Below are 12,382 nucleotides of genomic sequence, written 5' to 3' on the forward strand. Positions count from 1 at the left end.
ATTTCGTACGAGGGTGTTGAAAACAGTAGATCTAGTGCAATCTACTTTTTTGCTAATTTTCCTAATTGATAGGCCTACCTCATGGTAGGCTGTAATTTGACCGCGCTGATATGGAGATAGCTCCTGGCCATAGCTCCTGTTGATTTCTAGAGGCGCCAAAGCCTTGCGTTGATTCATGGTGGTTGATTGAAAAAGGCGATAAAAAACGCGTGTAGAAAAAAAAGCGCGTTTTGTCCCAATACTTTTGGTGGGGTACTGTAATTGATAGAGCTTGGCAGGGTTGACATATTAGAGAGATGATTTATAGAGTTATCCACCTTTCTGGCGTGAATGTTGGCATTTTCTGATTGGTTGTTGCCAATACGATGACTTGTAAGAGCTTATAATTAGCACATAAACGTGTGGCTCACTAGATTGTGCTTAATCAGTGTCGCAGTGAAAAAACAAGTCTGAACCTCTAAACCAGATGAGATTTAGCAAAAGGAAATGCCTGGCCCTCGTGTTGCACTGTTGTACTGCTGTGAGTGTGAATCCTCCGGAAGCTCCAAGGAGTGTACTACAGAGTGTCAGGTTGGTAATCAGATAGATTCACCACTGCTAGAATTCGATGTGTTTCCCAAAAAAATACACTCCTCTATAAACACAACCTCATTCCCATTTGTTGCTCTTCTCATCAACTTGTCCCCTGGCAACCAAGTTCACGATACAGTCTGCTCCTAAATCTGCATCATTCGAACCACCACACTCAACATGCCTTCCTTCACCGTCTTCAAGGGCCAGCAGAGCGGCGTCCCCAAGAAGAGCACCACCACCAAGCCTGACCAGCTCACTGGTGACAACGTCTTCATCAGAGTCACAGCCTCTGGAGTATGTGGAACCGGTATGTGTCCTCCGCCCGAAGATTCCCCACGTAAGAGACGGCTGCTAATAGATCCTTCTAGATCTGCACTATGTGAGTGACCTCGGTTCTCCGACGTGGGCTTGTTGATTTACTAAACGAGAGAGCAGAAAGGTGCGGACATGGTTCTCGGCCACGAAGGCATCGGCATCGTCGAGACCGTCGGCCCAGCGTGCCACTTCTTGAAGCGAGGCGATCGCGTCGGCTGGGGCTATGAAGTCGACAGTTGCGGCCACTGCATCGAATGCCTCGAGGGAGCTGAAACCTTCTGCCCCGATCGTGCTATATACGGCGTTTCGAATCTCGACCAAGGCAGCTTTGCTACCCATGCCATCTGGCGAGAGTCATTCCTCTACCCCATCCCCCAGGGTCTTAGCGACATCGACGCCGCTCCCCTCCAATGCGGCGGCGCTACCACCTTCGCCGCCCTCCAAGGCATCAAGCCCAGCGACACAGTCGGTATCATGGGCGTCGGGGGGCTCGGCCATCTAGCGATTCAGTTTGCGGCCAAGATGGGCTGCCGCGTGGTGGTCCTCTCAGGCTCCGATAGGAAGAAGGCCGAAGCCCTGCAGCTCGGAGCACACGAATTCATCGCCACCAAGGACGCCAAGAAGCTTGAGGTCTCAGCGCCAATCAACCGATTACTCGTCACTGCAGCGGTGCCGCCGAACTGGGAACTGATTCTGCCCATCATGGCTCCCCGATCGGCCATTTACCCGCTCTCGGTCTCGTCTGGCAACCTGGAAATTCCTTACATGGGGCTGATTCTACAAGGGATCTCGGTGCAGGGGTCACTCGTGGCCCCGAGGAACCAGCACCGCAAGATGTTGGAGTTTGCGGCGCTGCACCAGGTCAAGCCGGTTGTCGAGACGTTCCCCATGACGGAGGAGGGCATCAAGCAGTCGATGGATAGATTGGAACGCGGCGAGGTTAACTACCGTGCTGTCCTAATACCGAAGTAAGAAACGATCGGACTACGTGTGTGGACCAAAGATAAATAAACATTGCAGGATAGCTGACTCGGTCGGCAAGGCTCCCATAGATAACTCGGTTGGCAAGGCTCCCGCTGAAGACTCGGCCGGCATGACTTCTCTTGTGAAGATAGCTGTCCACACGGTTCAAAGAGTGATAGAAAAGCTTTTTTAAGACATCAAGTGTCCATTATCCGCATGCATCAGTATCCTCCCTATAACTTTTCATCAGCAGAAATAGCTAGTGCCAAGCAAGGCCAGGCTGCATCCTCCGTATCACGATAAGAACGTTGGCCGCTCGCATCGCCAGAGTACCCGGTCGTAGCAGTGTGGAAGCATCAGTCCAGTTCCAGCCATCTGAAACCTTTTTTCGTGTTAGGGGCTCTCATTGCTGTATATAAGTGGACCTGATCATAGAGGCTATCATCTGTGCATACCATCCGCTCAAAAGGGTAATTTGCCACAATGCACGATCTGTTGGCAAACAACGAAGCAAGGTCTTCTGATCGATTGGGAGGTGGGCTGACCCTGTTGCATGTGAGATTGACCTCGATGGAATTTTTTCTTGGCGGACTGTCTGAATCTAAGACGCCTAACTTTAGGGCCCAGCTCTGTTTGGTAATCGAGATTTCTGCTCTCTCCTGACCAAGCAAGGGGCAGAATTGCCTGGCTGAGAACGAACTGAGTTCCCACCGTACTTTTAAATCCGCTGGATTTCCTCGTATCTGACCGGACAAGACGAGAATATGGAAGCACAGGTTGCGGAGCTCATGGATTGTTGCATGTTGTTTGAGACTAACTTAGCAGCTGTGATTCTGAAGAGTCGTTTACTTTCCAAGAAACTCACACTCTTCAACACGACCACACCACAACGCATCTTAAATCCTCATGATGACATCATGTCCATCCAAGAGGAAGAACGAGAGGGCTTGAAGATTAGGCTCGGCTTCCGCAGGCGAAGAAACGTGCATTTTAATCTGCGTGGTGACTACGGCCACAGGACGCTGATTTCTGTCACGATTCCTGACCTGCGAGGATCAATCGAAAGGTTTCGCCTACTATTGGGTTGCGGCGCAGATGTTTCGCTCAAGGCTGAGAGATGTTGAGGGCGTTCCAAAACACGTTGACATCACCGGAATAGTTAACCGTGAGTAGCACAGGAGAGATCTGTGTTATCACTTGTCTATTGGAAGCAGGCACAGAGACTTTCGGATATGCCTTTATGATGGAAATTTTCTCCCCCTTGTTTCACGCTTTGAAGAGATGTGGCGTCTCGATTGGGCATACCATATGAGAAAGCCTTTGACTGTAGCAGCAGTGGCAACCAGATCACCGTCGCCTTCATGGTACAAAGCCAACGGCTGTTGATGAGGAGATCCTGCAGACACCATCAACAGAAGGCCTCCACATGCGGAAAGGGCAGATATATCAACCAGAGATGATGGATGACTGGGTTGGAGAGGTTCGGTAATGCTGATGAGCATAATCCAGGGGTGCTTTACGAGGTCACCGCGAAGCAAAGACACGTCAGGAGAATCGAGATAATTCACACATCAGTAGCCCGTTGGTATCATCTTGCAGAAAAAGAGTAAGTCAGGCAAGGTAACGGTCTAATAGACTACTTTACACAACTGAAAGATAATGTGTCACCCATTGGATAGTGGGGAAATAATCTTGCTAGTTGAAATAACATTATTTCCACAGAGCGGGCAGCCAACTTCGGGAATTCGAGACAGTACGTCCAATCTTCCGGCAAGTCTAAAGATTGAAGGATTTGTCGGAGGCTGGGCTTGGGATGTGTACTGCAGTGTGACGTTTTCTTCTCCAGATCGATAACTCGTTCTCACAGGCCAATTCTGTGACCATAGTTACCCTCTAGCGGTTGGGGCCTTTGATTCCAATTGAAAAGGCTGCGGGCCTCAGGTTGTGAGTCACAGTTTGATGGCAGGCCGCAGAACAGCTACGGCACCGATAACCGGGTGCATTGAGCCTAGACAAGAGCATATCTACAGCAGATCTTCATCACTTCTCCTACAATTAACACGAGACAGTACTTTCCAAGTCCTTTGAATTATCGAGGTCCTCGTCCAAGTCTAAACATGGCAACATTCTTGTAGCCCTGGCCACCGGAGTTCCATCGCAGATGCATGAACGAACCAAGTGAGGCAGGACGATCCACAGGACCACAGTACGGCAGAGGTACTAGTTCTCGGGCTAATTAGCGCAACCCTAAGAAAGATTGTGTGCCGCTTCTCGCTGCATGATATCTGGCACGGTAAAGCAGCAGGTGAACATCTGGTGGGGAGTGCATCCCAATGAAAGTGGGAAGGTTGATAGCAGATAAGAGGATCTCTCTTCCAAGATCCGAAGATAATCAGAACGTATCAAATTCCAGACCCTGCGCATTTGAACATGAGAGGATAGATAATGAAATAGAGGCGAAAAATTTCCAGTGTGCGTAGGAGACGGTGTAGGTAAAGTACTCGGTTAAGAGCAGCGACAGAGCCAAGCCAAAATAAGGCAGGATTGCGATCCTTCGGGGTTGCAGCGTTCGTGTTTTCCAGCTGAAGACAGGGAAGTTGTCGAGTCTGCCTTGGGCGCGTCTAACTGCCTGGCAGATTGGTAAGCTGGTCCTCCCAAGCAGGACATCTTGACGAATTCCTGCTCAAATTGGACGAGAAGAGAAGGACCGACTAAATCATTGGGTAACATGGCCATTGATGGTTACATCGAGTTACTTGCACCTCCTAAGGAGATGCTCAGAATTGGCTGAATTGCGGGTTGTGCAGGCAGTCGTAGAGTGTGACTCACACTTTTTAGCTGCACGTTCAGAGCCTATCGGGGCCTAGCTGGTCCATCCTAAGCCCTCTCCGCCCTTCGCACCTCAGCGCTTTTCCCACAACTTAAGATCTGCCTGATTTCCCCGTCTGCCTGATCATTCTCTCCTCTCTTCTTCTCTTCACCACTTTCATCACTACCATACTACACCAAAACAGTTATTAGAAGTACCCCCCCAGGATATGGAGGACTTCTAGTCTCTTTCCCTCCACCACCTTCTATCTCGTCCTCACCAGGCAAGATAGAACCGACAGCATTGTCTAAGTTCCAAAACTCCACTCAAACCAACACCACTTCACAGTCTCTCTTCGGAGAAATTGTGAACTTCAGCCCCGTCTCTAAGCGTCGCTCAAGTTCCGCTTCACCAGCAACCATTTCCCTGTTCGACTTTACGTCGTTCATCACGGATTATCAAGCATCATGGCATCATCAATCCCCACCCCAACTTGCTTCGGCTACACCTCTGTCCCAGAACAGCTTCCAACAGGACTTCGAATTGTTCGGTCCGGCACCGGCGACCCAACTGACCCCTCAGCACTCGCGTGCTCAGGCGACCTCGAGTACAGCCCCTAATCCGCAGACCGCCTTCCCTAATCATCGACATCTGTCCTTGAACAGCCAATATCAGTCTGCCGGGCCTATATCAACGTCTTTCATCAATCGGTCAAATTCAAATTCCTCGGCACAGAAGCCACATCTGTACGCTTCCAACGCCGCTTCTACACCCACATTGCACCAGCAAAAGAGGACTCGTCCTCCAGTTCCACCCTTTCACAGCCATAGCACAGGATCACTTCATTCACAAACAAATCAAATCGGTTCGCAGCGCAGGATACAGGCCACTTCAATTCCTCCACAAGGTGAATCATTTCTCACTCACTCCATTTCTGATCCACCACTAAACGGACCTTCACCAGATATGAATCTCTTCGATGATATTTCCCTCCCTGCCCCGGGTGATTCCCTCGACTCATCAAATACAATGTTTTCAGACTCCAACATAGACTTCGCTTCGTCCTGGACAGCCATCAACGCTTCCGGGACGGCGCAGGCAACAACCAACACTGGCACCGTCTCTCCAAAAGACATCATGAGCGAGTCGATTGCCATGTCTGCGCCCTCCTCCACTGCCTTCCCTAACCTAAGTACGCCAGGTTCGGGATACTTGGAGTCACCCTACCTCGGCAATAGCAGCCTCGACACCTCACCAATGAACGCAGATGGTGCCCTTGATGCCGAGCTTGATTTCAGCAGCGGCTACACCTCTCTCTTCCCAGACGCCAATGATCATCTCAACAAGCTCAACCTTCAAGCCAACACGAGCTTCACGTCCGCTTCATCTGGCTACAATGCTTCTTCACCTATGGTTCGCCAGAAGTCCTCCCCTGGGCGTCCACCGTCCTCCACTCATGGTCGTCAGCACTCGGTGACCAGTGGTGTTAGGCCATCGAAGCAGAACAAGCCTTTACCAGATATCGTCCTTGATCCAAATCGGGACTCCAAGGAAGACTTGAAGCGAAAAAAGAATACCGCTGCTGCACGGAAGTCTCGCCAGAGGAAGCTAGAGAGCGCTGAAGCACTACAGACCGAAAATGAGAGATTGCACGAGGAAGTTGCGAGACTTAAGCAGATTGTCTACAGCTTAGGAGGATCCCCCGATTTGTGAATGAACCAAAAATGTTTCTGCTTTGTTATGGCTTATATTTTGAAATGGACTTGCTGGATTGCTTTGGCGGTAGTCAGCAGCTGTTCTCTTCGAGAGAACAAGATGGTGGTGGGGATTGATTTCCTCATCCGCGTTCCCTTTTGCGTTGCTCGTTTCCATATCCTACTACAGTTGGTTGTGTCGAGATTCGCTCTGATACTCCTTCTGAGACTTGCCTTCTCATGTACTCGAAAATGTTCTTCTTGTTGCTCGCGGTACAGACCGCAGGTGCACGAAGCAGATTCGAACTGCAAACTTTGTTTTTAAGGCCAATACGAGAAAGCGTCCATTGCCTCTTAGGAGTGTGGGACCGATTCAAGGCCTTTTTCCATAGTCATTACGTCTGGAATTCAGACAGCATCGCTCTTTCGAGCTGCCTAGCTATCGAAATCAAATCATTCCTTTACTTTATTGGCCTCATGTTCAAGCTCAGTCCATCCTATGCCATGTCGACGTCCCAATTTGAAGATATTACCTTATCTATCTATGCCTGTTACTGAGGGCAAAACGTGTATTATTTCAAAGGTTCGAGAAGGATTCGCCTTTCCAGACATGATATCCAAGGCATATGCTCCAGCTCCAACCAATCGCAAATTGACGCCGAGGTGGCCCTAGGCTAACAATTCAGGCGCACTCGCATCGAGCATATCAATAAAACAGGCAGAAGTCCTAAAAGGGCAATGCTGACATGCCGTACCGCTGCAAATGACCATCTACCCAGCCTTGGGGTCCAGGGCTCATCAGGCAACCCACACCTGTGGAAGATATAAAGGATGTCAGATCTCCCCGACCCTGTGTCTGAATTTACCAGTAGAGTGACCAGTGCAACTTTACTCACCCCTTAACCCGCAACAAACTACGACAGTCACATCACTTTTTACGTGTTTGCCAGCCTTACCATCCCAAGCACAGGTACCAAGGCCTGCCAGTCACGAAAAATGGACACGACCAAATGGTTCAACCTGCCCGGCGACAAAGAAGCCTACATCCAAGACATCAAGCTGCGCTGGGTCGACGATGCGAACCTGTCCATCCCCTGGGTGAACTTCTACCTCCGCTCCGCCGCGAACTGGGACTTCTTCGCCCTCACCTTCCCGGACCAAGCCTGGATCCTCAGGCAGATCCAACTCATCGACTGGCACATCGAAGAGAGCCTGGGCGCGCTCGAGAAATTGATGCCGCGCAGCTGTAAGCCGCAGTCGTGGGTTGAATTGAGCAACGATCACCATCACAAGGGCCGTGATTTTGTGGCGTCGACCGTGTTTGCGTACTATCGGAACCCGGCGGCGATGACGTTGCATCAGCAGGCGGTGATGCTGCACTATGCCAAGTATTTGGACTTTGAGCGGTGGGATGAGTCCGAGAGTGACCGGATGAGGATGCAGACTTTTGAGCGGTGGGATGAGCCCGAGAGTGACCGGATGAGGATGCAGAGTGACCGGATGAGGATGCAGACTTTTAATGCGGCCTGTGTGGAACTTGTTGAGGGGGCATGTTTGAAGGATCGCGCGAGGCTGGTGGAGGAGTTGCTTTCGGCGGAGAATACGGCGGCGTTGTTGAGTGTGCAGCCGGCTACGGATATGCCGATCTGGATTGTGAGGCGGGAGGTGGTAAAGAAGGGGCTCATGATCAAGAAGGCCATGCAGCAGATGCGTGATGCGCTTAAGCTTGAAGAGGAGGAGGAGGAGGAGGAGGAGGGGGGGAAGGAGGGGGGGAAGAAGGAGAAGGAGAAGGAGAAGGATAGCAGAGAGGACGATATCAAGACGCGGGTCTTGACTGATCTGGATGGCAAGAAGGGCACATTCCGAGTTTACGATTCGGAATCTGACGACAGATGTCCTACACCACGGAATGTCGCTGCCCCAATGGATGCTGATGAATCTCGACGCGACCTTCCAGTTCTCGGCTGTTCTAACTGTGGCACGATTCTGGAGACGAATGCCAATGAAACCGAAGGCGATTGGGCAAGCCTCATGGAGGAAGATGACTCACACAGTTGTTAGGTAGACGCGAAGCAATTCAGCGAGGATTTCCGTCAGGGTACCATTAGGTTCTACTACCCATTCATTGACGACCTTATGTTCCATTTTGACGGCCACTTGATGCACGTTCTTGTCATCTCATTGGGTTGGAAGATATCTGGTCTCAATGTATTCTGATTTTGTCTACTGCCGACTTTATTCCTCATGCAAACGAATTCCGTGTTAGTTGTATCTTCGTGTTCTCGCAATGTGCCACTATGGCATACTAGCTTTTGTACCACATTCACTAATGGTAGAAAACTCATATCAGTTCATGATCCGTGCTATGGAACGCTGCTAATTGGAAGTAATCGTGGAGAATGATGAAAAAGTAGCATGACTACAATTCTTCGATGCAACCCTCAAGCTGTACGGGATGATGCTCTGTGTTGATTGCGTTTTCGAGTAGTCGCCAATTCATTATTCCAGGCGACTTCCAAGCCAGACTACCAGTCTCTGAAACTGACAAATCCCAGTCTTGTCCGTAAGACCTCCAGGCTGCCATCAAAGGATCTTTGAAAGATTCCAAGCATCTTTATTGACATGTCCCTAACTTCGCTCCTCTTGTCAGCCTGTGCTAGCTCCTTAAGATTCTAGCCATTCTTATTACGGAAATCAAGGCAATGCTAGAAGACCTCCAAGTAGTAGATCAGTGTGCGGAACGTGATTCGTTGTTGTGACCAGGAGGGCTGCAGTGAGAGGGACCACAGGCTGTGGTAAATAAGGTAATCCAACGCGATCGAACGTTAACGAAGACGTCGTCTAGATAGGCTGTACCAAGGACAGGGACGCTATGAGCGGCTGATTAAATGTTGTTCGTCATACTCAATGCCAAGTTTGACACAAGCTCCGTCGTGATTTGAGAACTACTCAGCGCTATGGAGGTATCAATGTATTCCTCAAGTCATGCCATGAATCGGAGCTCCATTTCGTGGCCTTGAAGACAAAGGCCAGAAACGAGGCGATATTGGAATAGTCGTAGTAAATGACCGTGAAGTTTGTATTGTTCATCATCTGCCCGGGTGCCAGAGTCACTACTAACGATGCATATGCTGCGATCCAGTCGTTATGGAATCTCGCGCTCATACGCCGAATGAGTTGGAATGCACATCAAGGACCACTGCTTGCGTGGTTGAACATCTGCATGTCGAACAGCGAGCTTGGCTCCGTTCGAAAGTAGAGCAACTTTAGCTGGCTGAGGCACCCTGCGACTGTTAAGAGCAGTGCTGCTTTGGAAATTGTTGCAAAGACAGAGAACAGGGGATTTGGAGCGTTCAAGAAATGAGTCCCAAGATCACCAGTCGAAAAGAAATGCATGCTGTCAACGCTTGGATGCTTGAGGCTCCCGACACCTTTGCCTGAACCGCTGAGGATCCAGCTATGTGAAGGGGCTTTTGCACTACATGTTCGTAACTGCTACCCGCCTCCTGTCATGGACGGGGTCGGTCGTACTGCTATGAATAATTGGAATGGCCACTTCGGTGGAAGTTGATGATTCTGACCTCCAGTGTGATACATAATATGACGCAATCACATATTCGGGTGCAGAGTCAATTGATGTCGTAGAGTTGGCATAAGGGAGCTTGTAGCCGTCCGAGAGATGCTCTTGTGGCTGCAGTGAGGGCGACGCTGGTGGGACGACATAGCTTAGATAACTACTACTAGTAGTAGTACTCAAGGGCGGTTGGCATGGCACGAGCTTCGAAAATGTTTCTTCTTGGCGGACTGTGGTTGGGACCATTTTTGCACAGATGCCACGCTGATCCTCTTATAGTGGCAAATCGATGGCTCTACCTCCAGATGATTATTTGAATCTGGCGATCCCGCGCCGGTGCTTAGACAGGATGTGAAGAATCCTGCAATTGCTGGCCCGGACTGTTTTAGTCATCAGAGCCTACAGTATCTCAGTCACTTAATGACATGTGAAGAATCTCGTTTATGCATTGCAACACTTGAGAGGGGTTGCTATGTCTTTGCTTGACTCGCTGATAAGTATAGTCTGGACCATTCTCACCTTTTCTTGGATCCGCCGTCGCGCAGCTCTTCTTGCTGCGGTCGAGGACCTGAAAAAGGCTTCGAAGGCAGCTGAAACATATGAGCAATGGCACAATCTTCAAGCGGAGATCGATCGCCTTCTCGGTCTTGACTTGTGGCGGCGAAGAAACGACAGCAAGTACTATGATTGGTTCAAGATTTCTCAGCAGAAGCGAGAGATTGAACGATGTCAGGTCAATGGGGACATCCTGAAACTCTGCGGGCTGCTCAGAATGCACCCAGTGCGGAATCTCTACGACATACTATCGCCTAGGCTGTATACAAAGGCACATGCTGGCACGAAGCTTCTCATCGAGGACTACATCCGCCAGGTACAGCGATGTATCAGTGATCTGGCAGCGATTTCAGGTACTCAGGCTGGTTTCAATTCTCAGACGAAAATGGAGCTTTTTCACGACACAAGCCATGCATTTGGAAGGTCAACTCTTGTCTTACAAGGTGGTTCTGCCTTCAGCATGTGCCATCTTGGTGTTGTCAAGGCACTGCACCTTAGAGGCTTGTTGCCAAGAATCATTACAGGAACAGCTACAGGAGCACTTGTGGCAGCGTTGGTCGGTGTGCATACAGATGATGAGCTTCTCGAGGTCCTTGCTGGTAGGGCCATTGATTTAAGCTCTTTCCAGAGGGCTCGACTGCGAAGGAGAAAGCTTGCAGATGATGCTCCAGCAGGAACGAAATGGTTCCAAGCAGTTCGTAGGAGGGGTGCAAGATTTCTTCGGACGGGCCATATCTTCAATATACGCGTCCTGCAAGAGTGTGCTCAAGACAATCTTGGGGATATCACTTTCGAGGAAGCATTTTCCAAGACTGGACGAATCCTCAACGTCACGGTGGCTCTGCCCGATGAAGTAGGTATACCTCAATTGTTGAATTACATCACCGCCCCACATGTCCTCATCTGGTCAGCCGTCGTAGCCTCTACAGCAACTTCCAAAACCCTCTATGCACCAGTCCAGCTGTACTGCAAAAACGAGATCGGCTCCACTGAGCCTTACGCCGCCACCGACCACGATGGGAGCCCATTGAAGCAAAGAACAGGTTCAACCCGAGGTAGAGCTGAACTTCAGGAAGCACCGCTGAAACGAATCGGCGAGCTCTTCAACGTCAACCACTTCATCGTATCTCAAACCCGTCCCTACATCGCACCATTCGTCCGTGCCGAGCAAAACTATGCCGGTCACTCCACCTTCCTCAACACCTTGATTCGCCTGTGGTCCGGGGAAGTTTTTCATATGCTGAATCAGCTCAATTCAATCGGCTGGTTGCCCACACCACTTTGCAGACTTTTGATGGACGAGACAATCCCGAGCAACAGTCGATGGGCAAAGATTAGCCTTACGCCGGATCTGACATTTAAAGATCTGCTTGCACTCTTCGACACGCCTACCGAACATCTACTGGATGAGTGGATTATGCGAGGCGAGAGAAGCGTTTGGCCGGCTGTTCCCGAATTAAGAGTGAGATGTGGTATTGAATTCGAACTGGAGAGAGCGTATGAGAGTGTTAGGAGAAGAAGCCCCGAGCAGTTGGGTGTTGATTTCGGTGGATAGCATGTGATGAGTTTGCAAATCGCTTGAAGTAGCAAGTTTTGTGAATGTCGAAATAATAGACATCATTTATCGATACTTTTACTAAATTATCACTGTGTGCCACACAAGATACTACTAGTAAGTATTCAACAGCACTCTAGAATAGAGGTCCGATATCGACATAGTTCCCCGTATCACCACGCTCAACATTCTAGTCTTAGTTATAGTAAACCTAACCTAAGTTACTACTAGTAGTATATTTGCACTGCCCCGCTTTTCCACTTTTTTCATACCCAAGCGCCTTACTAGGAGCATCATTGCTGTTGCCGCACAAAACGTCCAAGATGCTCCTTTCGTAACCTTTC

General features: G+C 49.8%; 3 protein-coding genes across 3 annotated transcripts; all 3 read left to right on the forward strand.

Moving 5' to 3' along the window:
• Positions 1-750: 750 nt before the first annotated feature.
• EPUS_06986 (uncharacterized protein) lies at positions 751-6,373 on the forward strand (the record flags this gene model as incomplete). The annotated part of the gene is made up of 4 exons (XM_007788995.1): positions 751-880; positions 942-952; positions 1,009-1,856; positions 4,873-6,373. 4 exons carry the CDS (start codon positions 751-753, stop codon positions 6,371-6,373), a joined length of 2,490 nt encoding a protein of 829 aa, XP_007787185.1.
• A 977-nt stretch (positions 6,374-7,350) lies between these two features.
• Positions 7,351-8,415, forward strand: EPUS_06987 (uncharacterized protein; the record flags this gene model as incomplete). Its single annotated transcript, XM_007788996.1, has 1 exon — positions 7,351-8,415. One exon carries the CDS (start codon positions 7,351-7,353, stop codon positions 8,413-8,415), a length of 1,065 nt encoding a protein of 354 aa, XP_007787186.1.
• Positions 8,416-10,400: 1,985 nt separating this feature from the next.
• On the forward strand, positions 10,401-12,038 carry EPUS_06988 (uncharacterized protein; the record flags this gene model as incomplete). The annotated part of the gene is made up of 1 exon (XM_007788997.1): positions 10,401-12,038. The coding sequence occupies one exon, from the start codon at positions 10,401-10,403 to the stop codon at positions 12,036-12,038; it is 1,638 nt and encodes a 545-aa protein (XP_007787187.1).
• Between the last annotated feature and the right edge of the window lie 344 nt (positions 12,039-12,382).

This window comes from Endocarpon pusillum, assembly GCF_000464535.1.
Source record: "Endocarpon pusillum Z07020 unplaced genomic scaffold C732893, whole genome shotgun sequence".
Classification (NCBI taxonomy): Eukaryota; Fungi; Ascomycota; class Eurotiomycetes; order Verrucariales; family Verrucariaceae; genus Endocarpon; species Endocarpon pusillum.